We start from the raw sequence: 22611 nt of genomic DNA, 5'->3' as shown, positions 1-22611 counted from the left end.
GCTAAGAGGAAGGCACGCTTGGCAAATCCACACCGTGATCAACTCCTGCCCGGGAACCAATGTCCCCACTGTGGAAGGACGTGTGGGTCCAGAATTGGCCTCCACAGCCACTTACGAACTCATTGTTAAAACCATGTTCATGGAAGACAATCTTACTCGGCTACGAGTGATCGCCAAAGAAGAAGATACATACACCACTTAGTGGCTGTGGCAGCTTCAAAGCCATTTCCACTTGGAAAGATAGCCAATGACAAGGAGAAGCCCATTATAAGAGGCAGAAGCAGGGGTGGGGATGCTCAACTGACCACCTGGCAGGTGATTTGCTGCTGCTTACTGGGCGAAGGAGAAAGAAGGGCAAGGGAGCAGTGAGGTTAGTGCAGTGCAAACACACCTTCTGAGCCAATCGGGAGCTTTTGTTGGGGCGTATCCACCACACCACTCTCCCTGCTGTCTCACCCTTCCCAGGAAGCAGCAGCAACTCACCAGCTGAACAACTGAAGCACTTAAAGCAGCAACAGGAGATTCAAGTCAAGAGATCATGGGAATGCTTATCTAAACAGATGTATCTTCATGAGCCGGTGGAATGCCAATGCTGATGGAGCCTTTCTTATTTCAGAAAGGGACATCATTCCATGCCACTGGTGCCACCAGAGAACTTGTTGATTTGTTACAACTCTCTTGCGGAAGCACTCTCACTGGGAAATTCCAGACAAACCCCCTCCCACAACCAAAGCATATATGAGGGTGCTGCAGGATTGTGTGTACTAGCCACACCTCCATTTCTGTGGTTCCCATTGACCACGCCCACCCACAGCCATGCATTTAGCAATCATCATAAGAAAATCATTGGTCCCCTGGGAAGAGCACTATGTGTGTACATCGGAATGAACGTAGTATGCCTTCTCACAGTTGCCAAATACAGTTGTGAGAGGTCAGTGGTGTTGATAGGGAAAATGACAGGAGGCAGGGCTGCCTGCACACTCTTCAGATGTGCTTTTAATACAAAAAGAGGTTAATCTGAAACACGCTTCCAGTCTAGAGCTAAAGGGGGAAAATCCCCTATGTGGCACCCAGAATGAGTGGGAAACATATTGGAAGAAAACCTTGGGGGCTCATATTCCAAATCCTTGCCATTCTAGCATTTTACAGCTATAGAGGGGCTTTTGGAAGCCTGAAAAGTGAAGTGGGCAAGGCTGTTTAGGTGGTATGGTGTGGCAGAAAGGAAGTGGGCAGGAAAAGGCTCAAAGACCTCTCCTCTCCCTGCTTGTTCTGAACTCCAGATTCCTTTATATCCCCAAAAGGCACCATACCAAAGAATGACTAGGTATCTTCCAAGGCTTTGGAGTAGACCTAGTCAATGCAGTGCCCGTACAGCTCCCATTAGACCTAGAATGGTCAAGGATTTGGGTGTTGCAGCCCATCAAAATCTGGGCAGGGCCACAGGCTTCCCACCCCTCCATTCATTCATTCACTCAGCCTGATATGTGATGCTGCAGAATAAACGGGACTGAACCCAGAGGCATCAGCTGCATCCATTTGCAGCTGTGTCCCTCCAGATGTTGTTGGAGGCAATTCCAGCCAGCATGGCCACAGGTTGGGGTGATGGGAGATGTAAGTGCAGCAACACCTAGAGCAGGCTTCCTCAACCTCGGCCCTCCAGATGTTTTGAGACTATAGTTCCCATCATCCCTGACCACTGGTCCTGCTAGGTAGGGATGCTGGGAGTTGTAGGCCAAAAACATCTGGAGGGCCGAGGTTGAGGAAGCCTGACCTAGAGGCTACTGTGTAGGCTGCCCTCCCAGCTGCTCTACAATATTCTAGAGATAGCACAAAGCAAGAGAGATAGGGATCTGCCAGCGATACCTGTATGTGTCAGAATCATACATCCGGCAGGCTCCTTCACCACCGCAGCTCTTGGTTCCCCATTTCAAACAGGTAGTGTCAATCATCGCTCCAAAATAAATAGGTGATGGGATTCCAGCTACATGGAATACGACATGAAGACAAGAAGGGTCATTTGGGGGGCTTTTGTAAACAGTACGCTGTTACAATGGGGGTGGGTTTTTTGGGGGGTCACACCCAGGCCTGTGATTCTGCACCAAGGAGGTTTACAATCTAGCAGAAGAGGCCATTGAACTGGTCAGACAAGTTTCTTTGAAAAACAAAGGCCCAAGTTGGCCAGCTGAGTACTGGCATTTACATGTCCAAAGAGGTTGCCCTGTTGCCATGGAAACAAAGAAGTGGTGCTGCTCCCACTTCACCTGGCTGACTGCCATGCCATGCTAGTATGGAGAACAACAGGCCAAGCAGGGCTGCATGTGTGTGTGAGTTTTGGCTGATGCTGTAAGCTGGGGACACAGAGACACGTCTTGCTCTGTGCTGGCCGTAAAGCTATGGCAAGATTCGTTGAAATGTTTATGCTGTGAGCCCCTCCATCCTATGCCTAGACTGTATATATGTGTAAATAGAACCATATACAGTAAGACAGCAATTGAAGCACATTAAACTTGTGTGCATTCAGCTTTATGAGCTTAACAAAAAAGAAAGAAAGAAAGAAAGAAAGAAAGAAAGAAAGAAAGAAAGAAAGAAAGAAAGAAAGAAAGAAAGAAAGAAATTCAAAAGGGGCAGAAAGGGGATGGGCATCCGGGGGGGGGGGGGTTGGCCGTTCCACCTGCTATTGCACCCAGTGTGTTTTGACTAGATGCAATTTTGGCTTTAGGCGTGGTCCCTGGAATGTAACCTCTGCATAATTTGTCAGCTTTGTTGTTGTTGTTGTTGTTGTTTAGTCGTTTCTGACTCTTCGTGGTCCAGAGCACGCCAGGCATTTCTGTCTACCACTGCCTCCCGCACTTTGGTCAAACTCATGTTGGTAGCTTCGAGAACACTGTCCAACCATCTCGTCCTCTGTTGTCCCCTTCTCCTTGTGCCCTCCATCTTTCCCAACATCAGGGCCTTTTCCAGGGAGTCTTCTCTTCTCATGAGGTGGCCAAAGTCTTGGAGCCTCAGCTTCTCGATCTGTCCTTCCAGTGAGCACTCAGGGCTGATTTCCTTAAGAATGGATAGGTTTGATCTTCTTGCAGTCCATGGGACTCTCAAGAGTCTCCTCCAGCACCAGAATTCAAAAGCATCCATTCTTCGGCGATCAGCCTTCTTTATGGTCCAGCTCTCAATTCCATACATCACTACTGGGAAAACCATAGCTTTAACTATACGGACCTTTGTTGGCAAGGTGATGTCTCTGCTTTTTAAGATGCTGTTTAGGTTTATGAAGTGATCCATTTGTCAGCTTACCATATCCTAAAATCCATCTATCCTGAGAGCTGTAGTTTGCTAAGACTGCTGAAAATTGTTAGGAAGCCCATATTTGCCTCTCAGAGGTACAATTCCCAGAGTTCCCTGGGAAGAGAAATTGACTGTTCAAACACTCTGGGAATTGTAGTTCTGTGTGGAGAACAGGGGTCTCCTAACAACTCTCAGTACCCTTAACAAACTACAGCTTCCAGAATTCTTTTGGGGACGCTATGGTTGTTTAAAGTGATGTAATAATGCTGTAAATGTATGTTTTGGATGTGCCTGCTCATCTTTTTGAAGTGAAATTTAAAGTAACCAGCACCTTACCAAAAACTCTTTCTGCCAGGGAGTGGAGACCCACACCAAATGACTTCTCCTCAGGTTTTAGAGACCTGGAGAAGAAGAGAATTTTCCATGAAGCCAATAAATGAGAAAAAAGCACTATCCATCACATTGCTGTTCAACTGCAGCGTTAAACAATTAACTCTTACGCTCCGTTAATCGTATGTGAGCAAGGGACACATTTTGCAGCTGAAAGATTCTTCCTTTCCAGCTGCAAACTGATGCTGCAGTCCTATGGCATCATATGAAATTACAATCATATGAGAACTATATTTCAAAGTGGCCTCAGGGAGGGTTGGCAGCATCTGGATGCAGCCCCCCCCCCAACTGAATCTAGTTTCCTACCCCTGCACAACTGCTTTTGTTTTAATTTTTAGTTTATTTGCCATATGATCACAGGATGGTTCACATAATAAAATCCTGAAAATAAGTAAAACAAAACAGCAAAACAATAACCTCCCCATCTCACAGACACATTCAAAAGGCTGTAGGATATAAATCAGCCAAAGGCCTGAGGAACATTTTCATCTGGCTCCTAAAAATATACAGTGAAGGCGCCAGGTGGACCTCCCTGGGGAGAGCATCCCACTTCAGAAGCCACTACAGAAAAGGCCCTGTTCTCGTGTTGCCACCTTCAGACCTCTCATGGAGGAGGCACACAAAGAAAGGCCTCAGAAGATGAATGGAAAGTTTGGGACGGTTTATATGGGGAGAGCTTGGGAGCTGTTTCTGCTCAGTGTGATCCCACGCTCCAAAGGGCACGTGTATTAATAACGTGACCACACTTCAGAGCATCTGTGTGGCCGTTTCCCACAGAAAAGGTACTTCAACCTGGACTTCAGCTTTTGCTCCTCATTGTCACACAGAAAATCCTCGTCTTTTGCACAGAGCATTATTCGCCAAAACTGAAGGCGGGCAGAAAGATCGTTTTACTAAGCTGACCAAATCTGCTATGAAATATAAACTTCGACACTCTGGGGAGGAGACAAATGTGCCGTTCTGAGTCAACAACATCGCAAATGGGACTCCTCTGACTCCCAAGACCTATATATCCTGCTATTCCCACCTCCCTTCAGTTAGTACCTTATGAGGACCATGTAACCCGGCATGGCTCCGAAGGAATAAATTAGACAACAGACTAAGGATAAAATCAAGAAGTACTGCAGCATTGTGCCACAGTTCTCTCTGTTGCACTGGCCCAGGACCGCCGTGTCATTTCCGAAGGCTGAAATGCAGGAGCAGTTTCTAAATACCTGCCAAAACATAAGACGAAATCAGTTAAGGAAGAGGGTGGGCAGCCTGTGGCCTTTTGGTAGCATGCTTGACCTCTGTAAGTGATCTATTGAATAGGGCAACTGTGCCCCTGAAGGACCAGGTGCACAGCCTGGGAGTCATTTTGGACTCACAGCTGTCCATGGAGACACAGGTCAAATCTGTGTCCAGGACAGCTGTCTACCAGCTCCATCTGGTACACAGGCTGAGACCCTACCTGCCCACAGACTGTCTCGCCAGAGTGGTGCGTGCTCTGGTTATCTCCTGCTTGGACTACTGCAATGTGCTCTACGTGGGGCTACTTTAGAAGGTGATCCGGAAACTACAACTAATCTAGAATGTAGCAGCTAGACTGGTGACTGTGGGCGGCCACCAAGACCACATAACACCAGTCCTGAAAGACCTACATTGGCTCCCAGTATGTTTCTGGGCACAATTCAAAGTGTTGGCACTGACCTTTAAAGCCCTAAACAGCTTCAGTCCAATATACCTGAAGGAGCATCTCCACCCTCACCGTTCAACCCGGACACTGAGGTCCAGCGCCAAGGGCCTTCTGGTAGTTCCCTCACTGCGAGACATGAGTTTCCAGGGAACCAGGCAGAGGGCCTTCTTGGTAGCAGCGCCTACCCTGTGGAATGCCCTCCCACCAGATGTCGAAGAAATGAACAACTATCTGACTTTTAGTTGACATCTGAAGGCAGCCCTGTTTAGGGAAGCTTTTTAATATTTGATGAATTATTGTATTTTAATATTTTGCTGAAAGCCACCCAGGGTGGCTGGGGAAACCCAGCCAGATGGGTGGGCTAAAAATAATAAGTTATTGTTATTGTTATTGTTATTGTTATTGTTATTGTTATTGTTATTGTTATTGTTATTGTTATTGTTATTGTTATTGTTATTGTTATTGTTATTGTTATCTTCCCTGCCCAAACAGCCCATTGGGGGGAAAGTGGGTGCAAATGGAGATGTCGAGAAGGTGGTATCAGAAAGAGAGAGAAAGATGGGGGACAGTTTTGTGCTGCCTGGAACACCTGCCTTACCATATTTTTCCCAGTTCCGTTTGAGATGTCGCATCCTGCAAGACATGCTGAAATATACGCTATGCCGTTTTCTCCGCAAACAGGGTCCCACACCTTAGTGGAGCAGCCACAATGCCGGTTGCAGTCCGCGTACAAGTTTGTTTCCATGTAGGAGACTTGTTCGAGCCTGAAAAATACCCAGAAAGGTGTGCAAAGAGCCTGCGAACAATTAGAAAAATGAATAAACAAACCCAGAGCCCCCTCTTCGAGATGGAGAGCTCTGCGGCCGTCCAGCAGAAAAGGAGTTTATTTGTAGATTGTCTGAAGTTGCATACACACCATACATTTAAAGCATGTGGTTTCCCCGCCGCCACCCCAAAGAATCCTGGGAAATGGAGTTTACCCCTACAGAGTTGCAGTTCCCAGCACCTTTTCACAGACTACAGTTGCCAGGATTCTTTGGACGAAGTTTATGCAGATAGAATGATGCATAGCATGGGAAAAGGTGGATAGAGAGAGTTTTTTTCTCCCTCTCTCGTAACCCTAGAATTTGGTAACATCCGATGAGGTCAAATGTTGGAAGTTTCAGGACAGATAAAAGAAAGTGCTCTTTCACACATAGCACATACCGTATTTTTCACTCCATAAGACGCACTTTTTTCCTCTTAAAATCTAAGGGGAAATGTCTGTGTGTCTCATGGAGCAAATGTGTGGTCCCTGGGGCTGGGGGGGGGGGGAACTCGGACTTCCCCCGCCAGCCCCAAAAAGCTCCTGAGCAGCTCTGAGGTAGCCCAGGAAGCCTCCGCAGGGCAGCGGGGAGCCTGCCCTGGGGAGGCTTCGCACAGCTATCCCTGGCTTTTGCGGGAGGTGGGGGAAGGGACAGAGCGAGGCTCTCTCACTTCCCCCAGCTCCCGCAAAAGCCCCCAAGAGCCGCGCTCCCTTTTAAGAGCTGCGCCGAGTGTGTGTGTGGCTCTTGGAGGCTTTTCCCCAAGGAGGGAGAAGAGCAGCCCATCACTGACGGGCTGCCCTTCTCCCTCCTCGGGGAAAAGCCTGCAAGCGCCACACACACTCAACTCATGAAAGGGAGCACTGAGCAGAGCTTGGGATGCATACAGGCTCTGCTCAGCGCTCCCGTTAAATAATATTTTTTTTCTTGAATTCCCCCCCCCCCCAAAAAAAAGCAGGTGTGCCTTATGGTCAGGTGTACCTTATGGAGTGAAAAATACGGTAGTTAAACTCTCCCACCAACCTAGATGCCTTTAAAAGAGTATTAGATGAATTCATGGAGGAGACGGCTATCGATGGCTACTGGCAATGATAGTTATGCTTATTGCCTCCACAGTCAGAGGCAGCAACATTTCTAGATACCAGTTGCTGGAAGCCACAAGAGGGGAGTGTGCTATTGCGCTCAAATCCTATTTGCAGGCTTCGTACAGCGATCTGGTTGGCCACTGTGAGAACAGATGCTGGCCTAGAAGCTGATCTAACAGGCTATTCTTACTTTCTTATGTTTTTTATCCCTGTCATCTCCAAGTAGGGCTGGGAGAGATGCCTGAATCTGAATCATTTCTTTTTTTGATGGAGTTACAGGCTTGGTGGATCAGGGGGATGCTGTGGACATAGTGTATCTTGATTTCAGCAAGGCTTTTGACCAAGTCCCCCATGATATTCTTGCAAGGAAGCTGGCGAAATGTGGATTGAATGAGGTAACGGCTTTGGCCCAGTATACCTGAAGGAGCATCTCCACCTCCATCATTCAGCCTGGACACTGAGGCCCAGCTCTGAGAGCCTCTGGCAGGTCCCTCATTGTGAGAAGTGAGGTTACAGGGAACCAGGCAGAGGGCCTTCTCAGTGGTGGCGCCCATCCTGTGGAACACCCTCCCATCAGATGTGAAGGAAATAAACAGCTATCTGACTTTTAGAAGACATCTGAAGGCAGCCCTGTTTAGGGAAGTTTTTAATGTTTGATGTTTTATCGTGTTTTTAATATTCTGTTGGGAACAACCCAGAGAGGTGGGGTATAAATAAATTATTATTATTATTATTATTTGACAAGTGGCATACCACAGAGTTCTGTCCTTGCCCCATAGTTGTTCAAACTCTTTATAAATGACTTGGATGAAGGAATTGAGAGGGTGTCCACCAAATTTGCAGATGATACCAAATTGAGAGAGGTAGCTAATGTCACAGAAGACAGAATCAGGATCCAAGATGATCTTAACCGATTAGAGTTCTGGGCCCAAACTAACAAAATTAATTTCCTCAGGGATGGATGCAAGGTTCTGCCAAAATTCCTGTCTTTATGCAATCTAACCAGCACCACCCAATAGGGTGAAATCAGGCTTAGGTAAAAGCAAGAACATACCCTTCGTAGGACATGGTTAAGCCAGCAACCTTAGCATTCTTGCAGACCATGAAAAAAGCAGAGAAGTAGATGAGATACTCCACTATAGAACTCCAAAAACCAATGTGGGCAGCTTTATAGGTGCTTATCTTGAATTTCTTCATCATGAGGCCACCAAAGAAATAACCAGCACATATAATTGGTAAATTGTAAACACCTAGAGAGAAAACACAAAACAGCAGGTTGAGATATGGCCTTGTCCACGAGTGTTTTAAGGACAACAAACCTACCTTCAAGGTGTGCCCCCTCCTATTTATGTGTGCTCATGGTTGTAGGACTCATCAAGGAGGGTATAAGTGTAATATTAAATAAATAAAGTTCATAATCAGCCCTTCATTCACACACACACACACACACACACACACACACACACACACACACACATTTTACCTATGAAAAAGATGGCATCTGCCGCAGATATCCCATACTGCTGTTCCATATATTTTGGCATAAATGTAATCATCCCAATCCAAGCGCTGAACTGGATCACAGTGATCAAAAGAAAAAGCATGTAAACTGGATTGTAAGCCAGACTTTTCAGGTAGGGGATGAAATCTAGAAACGAAAGAACCAGAACAGTTAGTCTCAGCTGCATTATTATTATTATTGGTACTACTACTACTAGTAGTAACATTGTTTCACTGCTATTTACACTGAAGCGTCTCAAAGAAACTTACAAATTAAGGAATAACAAGAGACATTTGAATGTTTTCGTCCGGTGTCTAAAGGCGGACAGTGATGGGGCCAGCTGTGCTTGCCTGGGGAGAGAATTTCATAAGCAGGGAGCCACCACCGGAAAGACCCCTCCTCCCATGAGCCACTGTCAGCACCAACCTTGGCAACGGCAAACAGAGAAGGCCCTGTGACAATTATTTTACCCACAATGGAGGACTGGGCTCTTTGAAATACATTTTAGGTTTGTATATGCACGTACCCAGATGCTAGCTCTGTCAAAGCTGTTTACAAAAGATGCTGGTGGAATTTTTCTATGGGCAATCTTAATTATGGACATTTATATATTACTGTTATAATGGGATTGTTTTATTGTGCATTTTAATTATGGTGTGTTATTAAAAACATTTTTAAAAAAACATATATAATAAAACTATACAGTGGTACCTCCAGTTGCGAACGGGATCCGTTTTGGAGGTATGGCTGCATCCTGAGGAATTTGCAACCAGAGGACTGCTTTTGCGCATGCAGGCAGCACAGTTTAGCGCTTCTGCGTATGCATGAACAGCGAAATCCGGAAAAATACTTCTGGGTTTGCCGCGTTTGCATCCCGAAATTTATGTATCTAGAGGGATACATAAGGGGAGGTACGACAGTACAGTGGTACCGCTGGATGTGAACAGGATCCATTCCGGAGCCCTGTTCACATCCTGAAGCGAACGCAACCTGCGTCCGCATGTCTGCGCATGCACGGGTCACGATTTGCTGCTTCCACGCATGCGTGTGATGTCATTTTGAGCGCATGCACATGTGCAAGCGGCGAAACCCGGAAGTAACGCACTCCGTTACTTCCAGGTCACTGCGGAGCGTAACCTGAAAATGTTCAAGCTGAAGCACATTTAACCTGAGGTATGACTGTATTACAAAACATTGGCGGGGAAAGGGTTTTTTAAAAAATCTGTTCACCTTTAGCAATTTCTCGAATTGTTGTGCTGGCATGAGCTGCATTTTCTGCTGGTAGCAAAGTTTTGTTGCCCTTTGTGTTTAACTCGGCACTGTTTTCCTCTCCTTCCTTCGGAAGGGACTTGGGCAGGAAGCAGAAAGGGATGGCGACGATGAAGCTCACGGCGGCACAAATCAAGACCCCCAGCCACCAGGCCCCGACCCAGCGAGCATCAAGGAGGCTCAAAGTCACATCCTCTGGAGAGAGAGATTAACGGAGAGGACTGTATTAGTAGCACCAAGGTAGGCATCATTCTCAGTGGTAGATTCTCCTCTTCTTGCTTGTTTGATTGCAATAAGCAGGGTTACTTTCGAATGTGAACACGGCTTTTCTGGAAAGAAATAAAAGGATGCCTTTATAAACACTTGTTAAAGGTAAAGGGACCCCTGACCATTAGGTCCAGTCGTGGCCGACTCTGGGGTTGCGGCGCTCATCTCATTTTATTGGACAAGGGAGCCGGCGTACAGCTTCCGGGTCATATGGCCAGCATGACAAAGCCGCTTCTGGCGAACCAGAGCAGCGCACGGAAATGGCGTTTACCTTCCCCCCGGAGCGGTACCTATTTATCTACTTGCACTTTGACGTGCTTTAGAACTGCTAGCTTGGCAGGAGCAGGGACCGAGCAACGGGAGCTCACCCCGTCGCGGGGATTCGAACCGCCGACCTTCTGATCGGCAAGTCCTAGGCTCTGTGGTTTAACCCATAGTGCCAACTGTCATGGATGCTTTAGCTGAGATTCCTGCATTGCAGGGATTGGACTAGATCAGGGGTCAGCAAACTTTTTCAGCAGGGGGCCGGTCCACTGTCCCTCAGACCTTGTGGCAAGCCAGACTATATTTTGAAGAAAAATAATCAACGAATTCCTGTGTCCCACAAATAACCCAGAGATGCACTTTAAATAAAAGGACATATTCTACTCATGTAAAAACACGCTGATTCCCGGACAGTCCGTGGGCCAGATTTAGAAGGCAATTGGGCCGGATCTGGCCTCCAGGCCTTAGTTTGCCTACCCATGGACTAGATCAGTGTTCCCCAACCTTGGGCCTCCAGCTGTTTTTGGACTACAATTCCCATCATCCTTGACCACTGGTCTTGCTAGCGAGGGATGATGGGAGTTGTAGTCCAAAAACAGCTGGAGGCCCAAGGTTGGGGAACACTGGACTAGATGATCCTTGAGATTACTTCCAACTCTACAGGTCTATGATTTTTCTTAAGGCATGAGTGGTAAACTTGAGCAGATACTACTAGTTTCAAACAGTAGAAGTTAGTCACTGTCCCGGACACACAGGTCTGGATGAAGCATCTCAAAGTGGTTTCGCAATATAATAAAAGCAGAAATAATACTATTGCATCTATAAAACCAGTTAAGCTGTTCCATATGTGAAAAAACGAAGAACCATTGCATATGGTTAGAACAATTGCATATATTTTAAAAATTGAAATACATGCATGAAGTACCTACAGCTGAACCCTTTGACCTGGGACATCTGGAAACCAGATTCAAGAAACTGGGTTCTGCTGGCTAGTGCTTGGAGCAAAACAGAATGGGGAAGGATGTAAGGATGAGGGGGACATTCACACTCCCCAAACCAATGTGCAAACCAAAATACAGATCGCCTTCAAAATCCGTCCTTTCCCATATTTTGCCTTGCAATTTGCCAATCGAAAAGCATGTACGTTGTTTTTTCTTGCAAAAATGCATACTCCGTTATATATAATGAATTGAAAAGGATGTTCAAAATAACCTTTGTAAAAGAAGAAGAAGAAGAAGAAGAAGAAGAAGAAGAAGAAGAAGAAGAAGAAGAAGAGGAAGAAGAAGCAGCAGCAGCAGCAGCAGCTTTTCTTTTGGGAATTACAGGGACAGAACTACCGTATTTTTCGCCCTATAGGACGCACTTTTTCCCCTCCAAAAATGAAGGGGAAATGTGTGCGCACGTCCTATGGGGCAAATGCAGGCTTTTGCTGAAGCCTGGAGAGCGAGAGAGGTCAGTGCGCACCGACCCCTCTCGCTCTCCAGGCTTCAGGAAGCTCTGCGCAACCCTTGGGAGACCGGCGCAACCTCGCGCAGGGCTCCCAAGGGTTGCGCAGAGCTGCCTGCACTCCCAGGCTTCGCACAGCTCTCTGCAAGCCTGGGGAGACCAGCGCGGCTCCCTAGGCTTGCGGATAGCAGGCTGTTCTGGGGTCGGGGGTCGGGGGAAGCTCAGGCTTCCCCTGCGCCATCTCCGTGCCGGGGGGGGGAATATATTTTTTTCCTTTATTCCACCCCCCCCCCAAAAAAAACTAGGTGCGTCCTATGGGACTGTGCGCCCTATGGGGCGAAAAATACGGAACCTAAATTGTATAGAAATTTATGTATGCTACTACAGCAGCAAGAATGCTACTCACCAAAAAAAGGAAAGAAGCTAAAATCCCAGCAAAGGAATAATAGATACAAAAATTTATGTAATATGCAGAAATGGCAAAACTTACCGGAAGAATAAGAAATCAAGATAAAAAACTTTTTATAAAAGAATGGACATGGTTTATTGAATCTTTACAGATAAATTGCAAACAGATAAAAACATTGGCAGGATTATTGTAATAACCTGCAGTTTCGTAAGAGTATATATTTAAAGTAGATAATTAAATGAGCAAATTAAATGAATTTGGATATGCAGAAAATATTTAAAAAATAAATTTAAGGAACCGCAGAAAGAGGGGGAAGGAAGTCAAACTTTGAAATGTTAAAATGATTGTAAAATGAAATTTGAAAAGTATAAATAAAAACTTTTATAAAAAATGCATACTCCAGGCAAAATTGCATCAGCAATGAATATCTTTGGATAAATGTCCACAAATTTTCAGGCAACTTTAAAAAATAAAAAATAAAAAATTTGCAACTGTGTGTAGAATGGGGTGAATCGAACTTCCTAAAAATGAGAATCTGAAATTGACAGATTTGTCCCTCCTGAACTGAATGCTGTCCACGTATCCCACCCCTAAGAAGCGTGAAACAGGAGTAGCCCTTATGGGTTTTGACCATTTCCAGTGCATTACCTGGGTCTACAAAACCAACATCCACATACAGCTTGGCACAATAGGAGCCTATCAGTAGACCAAACAGAGGGCCCAAGACGGTTGCTATCTGCAGGCAGCCTAGCAGCAGAGGGAGAGGCAGAAGAATATAAAAAAAAAAAGTTATTGTCATATTTCACGCAGCTTCTTGTCCAACATTTGTTTGGCTTCCTGTCCTCAACCTCTGAAGGACTGGTTTTTAGAATATCAATGCAGGATCTCACCAGCACTGAAACATAAAATAGACCTCCATGCACCATCATCATCTGTATTAAAAGTGAACTCATTATCCTTACATAGTCAAAAAACAAAGCAAAAGCACAAAATGGAGGCAACTGCAGGCTTGGAGGAACCCAAAGGTTAGAAGTGCAAAAGCAATCTTAAGGGGGGAACCCAAAAGTTTGTCTGTGTTATGTACTGAGTTGAATAGGATCCAAAATGCAGCAGTCTGAACAATAGGATTGTCTAGAACAATAGGATTCAGAATGCAGCAGTCTGATTGGTCCTAGAACAATAGGATTCAGAATGCAGCAGTCTGATTGGTCCTAGAACAATAGGATCCAGAATGCAGCAGTCTGATTGGTCCACAGGAGCCACCCAATCCAGCTCCAGGTGGAAGTGAATCCGCAACCTGATTGGCCTACAGGTGAATGCCGGAATTAGCCAATCACGTGGGGCCCATTGTGTAAATAATGTATATAAAGCAGACATTCTGGGCGAACTTCCATTCCTCCTCACCACTATGAGCTGAATAAAGAGCATGAAATCCACTCTTGATTCCGAGTATATTTCAGTCTGGAACCAGAACAGCTCAACGTGCACAGAATGCTGGCTGGCTATTGGGAGATGGAAGCAACACACTGAAATCTGTGGTATACACTATCTGCTGGAAAGCACCATCTATGGCTCCAACATTTATGTATTCTTTATTCATTTATTTATTGCCCTCTGTTCACCTTAAGGTCCCAGTGCAAGTTACACCATTAAAACACAATTTACACCCATAAAAATGAGGTAGGTCATGGCAATATATACCTCAAGCATTAAAAGCCAGGGTAAAGAGGTATATCTTTACCTGCTCCAAATGATCAACTTCCACTGAGTGGGATTTGCCTTCTGAATAAATATGCAGAGGACTGCACCATGAGCATCCCCCAAAATGTACTTTTTCTAAGGCATTTGTAGTCTCCCTTTTGATCCAAAGCCAGGATGACTCTATGGAAGAAACCAATCCACACCATAAAGCTCTTTAATGCCACTTTAAGCGGCCATAGGTAAAGGTAAAGGGACCCCTGACCATTTGGTCCAGTCGTGACCGACTCTGGGGTTGCGGCGCTCATCTTTATTGGCCGAGGGAGCCAGCATAGAGCTTCCGGGTCATATGGCGAACCAGAGCAGCGCACGGAAACGCCATTTACCTTCTTGCCGGAGCAGTACCTATTTATCTACTTGCACTTTGATGTGCTTTCGAACTGCTAGGTTGGCAGGAGCAGGGACCGAGCAATGGGAGCTCACTCCGTCGCGGGGATTCGAACAGCCGACCTTCTGATCGGCAAGTCCTAGACTCTGTGGTTTAACCCACAGCGCCACCTGTGTCCCTTAAGCTTCACCAAAATAATTCTGGGAACTGTAGGGTGCTGAGAGTTGTCAGGCAACCCCTGTTCTCCTCACAGAGAAGAGATTCCCGGTTCCCAGAGATCCCTTAGAATAGGGATTGATTCAACTCCTCTCTAAACACTTGTGAGAGGAATAGGGGTCTCCTAACAACACTCAACATCCTTGACAAATCACAGCTCCCAGAATTCTTTGGGGGAAGCTATGGTTGCTTAAAGCATCATTGTGCTTAAAATGTATGCTGTGCATGTGGTCCAAGTGTATATAAGAGCTTGGTTTGATTTTTAAATCCAACACACAATACTGAGGAGGGGCCTTTTTCAGGTTTACCGATGTAGAAAGGAGAGTTTTCTGTCCTTGCGAAATCCTCCACATACGAAATCCCCAAAGGAGCGATGGGAGTTTCACCAACTCCACGGATGATGTTTCCCACCAGCACAAAAACCCACATCAAGGATCCGGCCTGTTTTCGACATTCTGGGCATAAAAGAAAGAAAGAAAAATCTCCATGGAGGATTTTTGCTGGTAATGAAATACTTTAATGCTCCCCATTCATCCGTAACCAGATGCTCCTGGCAAGATGACTCGTTCCTGTCCCTGAATTCAGAAGTTAAATCAGCTGATTGAGCGGCATATTGTTTTACTTCCCCCATTCCCTTTTGTGCTAGGGCAGAAGCAGAGAACTTGTGGCCTCCCAGAATGTTGCTGGGCTTCCAACATCCCTTGCCTGTATACCTGAAGGAGCGTCTCCACCCCCATCGTTCAGCCTGGACAATGAGATCCAGCGCCAAGGGCCTTCTGGCGGTTCCCTCATTGCGAGAAGCAAAGCTACAGGGAACCAGGCAGAGGGCCTTCTCGGTAGTGGCTCCCACCTTGTGCAATGCCCTCCCATCAGATGTAAAGGCAATAAGCAGCTATCTTATTTTTTGAAAGACATCTGAAGGCAGCCTTGTTTAGGGAAGTTTTTAATATTTAATGCTGTATTGTTTTTAAACACTCGATTGGGAGCTGCCCAGAGCGGCTGGGAAAACTCAGCCAGATGGGCGGGGTATAAATAAATAAATAATAATAATAATAATAATAATAATAATAATTACTACTACTACTATTATTATTATTGCCAGCGACCATGCTGACTGTGGCTGGTGGCATTTGGAGTGCAGGGGCATCCTGAAGCCACAATTTATCCATCTCTCTCCTAAGGAGGTCACTGCCAATCTGGCTTCCATTGGCTTAGTGTACCCTCCAACATTTCTCCAATGAAAATAGGTAAAAGGTAAAGGTACCCCTGCCCGTACGGGCCAGTCTTGACGGACTCTAGGGTTGTGCACTCATCTCACTCTATAGGCCAGGAGCCAGCGCTGTCTGCAGACACTTCCGGGTCACGTGGCCAGCGTGACAAGCTGCATCTGGCAAGCCAGTGCAGCACACGGAACGCCGTTTACCTTCCCGCTGGTAAGCGGTCCCTATTTATCTACTTGCACCCGGGGGTGCTTTTGAACTGCTAGGTTGGCAGGCGCTGGGACCGAACGACGGGAGCGCACCCCGCCGCGGGGATTCGAACCGCCGACCATGCGATCGGCAAGTCCTAGGCACTGAGGTTTTACCCACAGCGCCACCTGCATCCCTCCAATGAAAATAGGGATGTTCTATTCCAGGATTTTATATGTGTGCATACACACACACACACACACACACACACACACACACACACAAAACCATCTGCCTGTGTTGCCCTCAGCCACTCTGGGTGGCTTCCAACATATATAAAAACATAACAAAGCTTTAAACATTTATTTTTTTAAAAAAACTCCCTTCAGATATCTTCTAAATGTTGTATAATTATTTATCTCGCATAACTCCATACCCTCCAACATTTCTCTGATGAAAATAGGGACGTTCTAAGGAAAACCTGCACATTCCAGGATGAAATCAGAAAATGGGATGGCTTCTGTAAAGCCAGGACTGTCCCTGAAAAATAGGACACTTGGAGTGTCTGAGTTATTTTATGGGGTTAAATCTTCAGGCGGCAAAATAACCTGAGCCCTGCAGTGGAGCCGTTGAATCACACACAAAGAAAATATACGTGCTGGTGCTATGGCACTGTCTGTCCCCACACCCATTCCAACTCTCAGCCACCAGTCACACAGGAGGGTAGGTGAGAAATATGATTCAGTTCTCATTTAAAGTCGACCTAACCAAATTCGCATTTTCTGAAACAATAGACTGAATTTTGCAGGGCAGTTTTCCAGCCAAGTGATATGTTCAAAAATGCATTTACTGTGGTAAAGTGTGCATGTAAGTGTATACATCAGTGACTATAACATACAACGATGCATTATTTTAGGGGAAATGGCTTGCCCAAAATGTATACATTAGGCAAAATTGTGCGCAAACGTGTATGTATAGCAGGAGAAATTAGCACAAAAATGCTGGATTCTCATGAGGACTTTTTTTTTTAATTAAAAAATGCAAATGGATGTAGAAATGTGGAAATCTCAGCTGAAGACTAGAAAAGGCTGGAGAAAACGAGAGAAACCCAAAATGGCAGATTTGGCCATCCCTAGACACAGGTAGAGTAGGCCTCAAAAACACTACAAAAGCTGGCATCTACAAAGGTAATACAGTAGAAAGAAAGACAGTGAAAAATGAATCTAGGAAGGAACCTCACCTTCCGAGGGTTCTTCGGTCGCCATGGAAAACTGGCTATGATTTGCAAGGCAAACAGCTATGGTTGAAGAATTTTCAGATACAGAAAGAGAGTTTTCATAGCGGTACCTGTGGAGTCAGAATAAAATGTGCACATGAAATGAGTGTGGCTCAGTTGCAGACCATTTGCTTTGCATGCAAAAGGCCCCAGGTTCATTTCCTGGTGTCTCCAGGTCTGGTAGGGAGAGAATCTCTGTCTCAGACCCTGGAGAGTTCATGCCAGTCATGAATAGATAATACTGAGCTAAACAGATCAATGTTCTGATGGGGTATACGGTAGCTTCCAATGTTCTTGTGGCTACACATTACAGAAACAGATCAGTAGTTATGGGTGATGAGAGTAGCATCCTTTTATACAGATTTACTCAGTACTTTTTTCTGGGGGGACGCATACCCCTAAACATTTTGTGAATCTTTGTACTTTTGTCCATTTACTGTATTTATTTTTCCCGATTTGAACTATAAAATGGTGGTTTTCTTGAGTCAAAATGAGAGGACCCTTAAACATTTTTTTAAGAAAAAAAAAAGCACTGGATTTACTGATCAGCAATGCTCAGGTGCCCATCTTCCAGAAAACCTATCTGGTAAAACCAGCCCTGCATTTAGGATGGCATGGGCAGTTCCCCCCCCCCCCATAAGGTGCCGAATCAAGGGGGTGCAAAACTGAGAAGATCCATAACTGAGAAGATCCCTTTGGATGATTGGCTGCAATGAACTGTTGGTAGTTCCACATGCTTTTGCATCAGCCTTCAAAAACCACCTGTGCAACTCCCTGCATTATGTGCAAACATTCCATATACCGTATTGGCCTGAATATAAGATGCACCCACAAATAAGCTGCAACTTTAAAATTCAAGATCTAATTGTGGGTGCGGCCCGCTTCCCGGCACTACTGCCCTGAATGGGGGGCAGCTGGCGCCCCGCTCCCCAAGCCAGCGCCAGCGCTTGGTTCTGAAGCCGCACTTTAATTTTTCACAGTTGGAATTGGGGGGGGGGGGGGACGTGCGGCTTATATTCAGGCCAATACGGTATTTTCTCTTGTGATGTGATGTGTTCTGGGACATTGTTCATTCTCTCTGCTTCCATGATCAAACTGCTTCTGTGCTGCCAATGCAGCAAAAACAACATGGGAGGCAGCAGTGGTGAGTTACCAGTCTCTGCAACCACAGCAGGTGCTATGATTCTGCAGCTGTTTGCCTTCAACTTGGGGAGCGCAATCCATTGCTCTCAAGAGAGACGGATACCAACATGCATACAGCTTCGCCCCAAAAAACTCGTATTAAAGATACCTTTCTAATAACATCTGCAAATGTATTTCTTAAATGTTTACACTGATTTTATACAAATACATACAACTCTCCCACCATAAAAACACTGATATTACAATTAAAATCTTATTAATCAGAGGCCCCTTACTAACTGTTTCTGCAGATTTATTTCTTAATTCTTCCCCTTTAATTTGATGTTCAGGTGTGCATGGGATGAATGGGGTGGGGTTGCATATTCCGTGTTATTTCAAGGAGAAGAGCCCAAGGTTCCAACAGGAGCAGATAGACAGGTATACCTCGGAAGTATGAGTAATGGGATTTACCTTCCCATCAAGAAATGAGGTAGCGCTATCAGAAAACATCCAAAACCCATAACTATGCAACCAATGGCGATCATGCGTGGTCTGTGGAGTTTTGATCCCAAGTAGCTCACAAAGGGTATTACCAGCAAGTTGCCTGTGGAAATAGAGAACATAGACTATCATCCGTCCAAAGTTATTCACTCTTCAGTCCCATGAGTATCAGTAGGAGAGTTAGGCAAAGGCAGTCCAAGCTATTTGGCTGCCCTAAACACCTCATTCAATCTCCCCCCTTGAAGTTGCCTCCACAATCTTGTTGGGTCCAGGATGGGGATTCTGTTTCTTGTGTGCAAGCAGGAACTGAGTGCAAGTGCACTTTCCCCTCCTGCAGTTTCCAGCTATTCACATTCAGAAGCATGCTGCCTTTGACTGTGGATGAAGAACATAGCAATCGTGGCTACTAGCCATTGAATAAGCTAATAGTGTTCTCCTAATAAGGTGTTATTCTCACGCTTTGTAACAATTTGGTGACAACCTGTCTGGCTCTCGGAGAGAGTGTTTTGAGCTACCAATTACTCTGGATCAATTTGGGTCAATCCAACCTGCTCCAGAACAATCCAGACTTTCTTCAACCTGATCTGAATTCATCCCAAATTGTCTCAATTCAGTTCAAGGTTGGACTTTTCTGAGTTGCACCGTCCTAGCATGTAGCTCACTAAAGTGAGCTTTCATTTCTTTTCTAGAACAGTAGCTCTATTGGTCTGTTGTACTAATCTTTTTATACACCCTGCATATACTTTTGAGAGTGATCCCCCATCATTCTCAATGGGATTTACTTCTGTAAAGACTTGCGTAAGTTTGGGAATGCAAGGTAGCCATGGTGAAGATAAAAGCAGAGTGGTCTTTATTCTAGATACTTCAGAAGACTTTTGTCTCTAGCTCCACCTATCATTGCTCTGAGTCTGCCAATCAAAGGCATGTGGCCCTCAACAGGTTACAACTGAAGGGATGTGGACCTTGCCAGGAAAAAAGGATGTCCACTATTCCTGGATTGGTCTTTCTATGCATTTAGACATGCCTGTTAAGCTATGATTGAATTCTCATCAACCTTTTCACTTGCATACCCATTTCAAAGCTTCCGTTTATCACACCGACCAACGAGGCAGGGATGTTGAACCGCCGTTCAATCTGTGTGAGCATGCTGTTCATGTAAGCCCCAGACATGGTCTTGGCGAGATAAGCAAAAGATAGCGACACCAGAAAGACCTAGAAGAGAATGTGGAGAACTCATTAAATCAACAATAGGACCTTGTTAGGGGGATTCGAAGATGGTGGAGCTCTTGAAATTGCAAAACGAAGGGCTGGCGAAAATGTTATCGTGTAGTTTAGGGTGCAAAGGTATGGAGAGGGGCAAGAATATTCACATGCTCCACCTCCTGACTACATCCAATCGTAGCCAAATGGAATGGGGTTAGGCACATGCACACACAAACCTTGCAACACTTGCAAATCTTGATGGTCAATGTCATGGGCTGGGTGGATGCAAAGGAGTGGTGAGAGGCACCAGCTGGGGAACACTCAGGGGAAGAAGGCTTAGAGCCAGTGGCTTGGTGGTGGGATGAGAATGAGTGGCCAGAGGGAGAAGAGGGAGCAGAATGGGAGGAGGGGGTGTTAGAAGTTGAAGAAGCAACAGGGTTTAGTGAGGAGGAAGAGGCTATGGCAGAGAGCAGTTCAGAATCAGAGGCAGAAGCAGAGGGGGGTCAAGAGGCAGAGAGAAGGCACACTGCTGAAGAGGCCAGGGAATCTCCCCCTCCTGGTGTGACCAGGTCACCTCCTCCCTGGTCTCCCAGAACCAGAAGAGGAATGAAGAGAGCAGAGCGAAGAGAGACAAGGCGACAAAGTCTGAGGAAGAGGAGCCTCCGAGAGTGCTGGGAGGGTGTGGCCCTTCAGTTCTTGCAACTGTCTCCTTGAGGCAAGACCTACTGGGAAGAGTTGCTGTGATCACAGGGTTTCTTTGAATAAAAAGTTAACTTCACTGACAGCAGTGGCTTTATTGCTGACCTGCTCCTGACTCCAGCTCCTGACAGTTGGCAAGCTCTGTGAGTGTGCATGTGTATATAATTGCCCTTTTCTCTGTGCATATGAACAATTTCCATAGGTATATGTGAAATTGCCCTTTTCTTGGTATGTGATTGCTTCATTCCCTATGTGTGTGATTGCCCCCTTCCATGTGTGCATGCAAAATTACCTCTTCTCTCTGAGTCTGATTGACCCTTTCTCTCTGTGTTATATTGCCCCCTTTCCTGTCCTCCCTAATAGGACACTGAGAACGACCCTGGATCTACTTGACACAAAGTGAGAAACAACAGTGTCATGTTTAATCCCAAGACTTAAAGAGGCCATGGAAATCCAGTACTGATAAACTTTAATCCCATTAGTTCTGCTTGGGACCACAGACAGACCATAAACCTGACACCCAGAACACAATTCAGTTGGCTGTCTTTCTCTTCCTTTATCCCATGCCTATGGAGTCAATGCCAAGCACTTAAATCTCGAGAAGCGGTGCCCTTAAGGAAACCGGATAAACTGTGGTCTTTGCTCCTTCCTCTGGTATTCTCATATAAACAAATTAAAGGATAAAGGGGGGGGATTAAAAGATGAGCTAAGGCTTATGGACACAAATGGTTAGAAGCCCAACTTTTATACTAAACAAGTAAATCCAGCCTGTGCCTACCTGCCTTCTTACAACCAGTCTAGGGCAGGCATAGTCTTGGTTTCAGTCTTGCACCATGTAAAGGAGGCAGGCAACACTAGGTTGAGGTGGCTCCATCTACAATTGGTTCTGGCTCCATCTATTCCCTGCCTCCCACCCCATTGGTCCCAATGGGACCAGCCTACCATATAAAGTAAGAAGGACCACAGCCAAGGTTCCACCAACTTTTGCCTCTGGCCCTGCCCACAATCAGCATGTGGCTCATGGGAAAGTTACCAATCAGAGAATGTGGCCCTTGGTTGTGAAGGGTTCCTCACTCCTTGTCTATCCAATGTACGCGGGTGGTCGCTGGTGGCGCTGTGGTCTAAACCACTGAGCCTCTTAGGCTTGCCAATCAGAAGGTTGGCAGTTCGAATCCCCGCAACGGGGTGAGCTCCCATTGCTCGGTCCCGGCTCCTGCCAACCTAGCAGTTCGAAAGCACGTCAAAGTGCACGTAGATAAATAGGTACCACTCCAGCGGGAAGGTAAATGGTGTTTCCATGCACTGCTCTGGTTTGCCAGAAGTGGCTTAGTCATGCTGGCCACATGACCCGGAAGCTGTATGCCGACTCCCTTGGCCAATAAAGCAAGATGAGTGCCACAACCCCAGAGTCGTCCGTGACTGGACCTAACGGTCAGGGGTCCCTTTACCTTTACCTATCCAATGTAAGGGCTGATTAGCAAATGCTGCTTGATTTATGTTAATACAATTACCATTTTCCTCGCTTGCTTTGCTCTTGAATTGTTAATGAGTATCTTAAATTAGAATCTTTGGGTTGAGTACTGCAAGTTTTCTTGGGTTATCTAGCCCACACTGACTGTTCTGCTTAATGCTGCTTAATTGAGATAAAAAGGTAAAGGTAAAGGTACCCCTGCCCGTACGGGCCAGTCTTGACAGACTCTGGGGTTGT

The 22611-nt window shown here is 45.8% G+C and overlaps 2 protein-coding genes across 6 annotated transcripts in view; one reads left to right on the top strand and one right to left on the bottom strand.

Moving 5' to 3' along the window:
- Positions 1 to 22611, bottom strand: part of SLCO1A2 (solute carrier organic anion transporter family member 1A2) — a 39215-nt gene that overhangs the window by 634 nt on the left and 15970 nt on the right. For 3 of the 5 annotated variants that reach the window (XM_079992505.1, XM_079992504.1, XM_079992503.1), the window contains exons 3-14: positions 20072 to 20213; positions 18972 to 19104; positions 17343 to 17449; positions 15002 to 15148; positions 13040 to 13138; positions 9967 to 10200; positions 8719 to 8883; positions 8290 to 8485; positions 5946 to 6111; positions 4717 to 4886; positions 3619 to 3683; positions 1864 to 1981 (exon numbers count right to left, since the gene is read on the bottom strand). In XM_079992505.1, the coding sequence (XP_079848631.1) occupies positions 1864 to 1981; positions 3619 to 3683; positions 4717 to 4886; positions 5946 to 6111; positions 8290 to 8485; positions 8719 to 8883; positions 9967 to 10200; positions 13040 to 13138; positions 15002 to 15148; positions 17343 to 17449; positions 18972 to 19104; positions 20072 to 20213 (1742 nt within the window). Of the gene's footprint in view, positions 1 to 1863; positions 1982 to 3618; positions 3684 to 4716; positions 4887 to 5945; positions 6112 to 8289; positions 8486 to 8718; positions 8884 to 9966; positions 10201 to 13039; positions 13139 to 15001; positions 15149 to 17342; positions 17450 to 18971; positions 19105 to 19482; positions 19822 to 20071; positions 20214 to 22611 lie in introns of those variants that run through there. The other 2 variants (XM_079992506.1, XM_079992507.1) reach the window with 2 other exon arrangements.
- Positions 15177 to 22611, top strand: part of IAPP (islet amyloid polypeptide) — a 44002-nt gene continuing 36567 nt past the window's right edge. Inside the window, exon 1 of the mRNA XM_079993184.1 lies at positions 15177 to 15196. The gene's annotated coding sequence lies outside the window, so the exon portion shown is untranslated. The remainder of the gene's footprint in view (positions 15197 to 22611) is intronic.

Source organism: Podarcis cretensis (genome assembly GCF_951804945.1).
Source record: "Podarcis cretensis genome assembly, chromosome: 10".
Classification (NCBI taxonomy): Eukaryota; Metazoa; Chordata; class Lepidosauria; order Squamata; family Lacertidae; genus Podarcis; species Podarcis cretensis.
The sequence above is the reverse complement of the archived record's forward strand: the minus strand, read 5'-3'. Positions and strand labels throughout refer to the sequence as shown.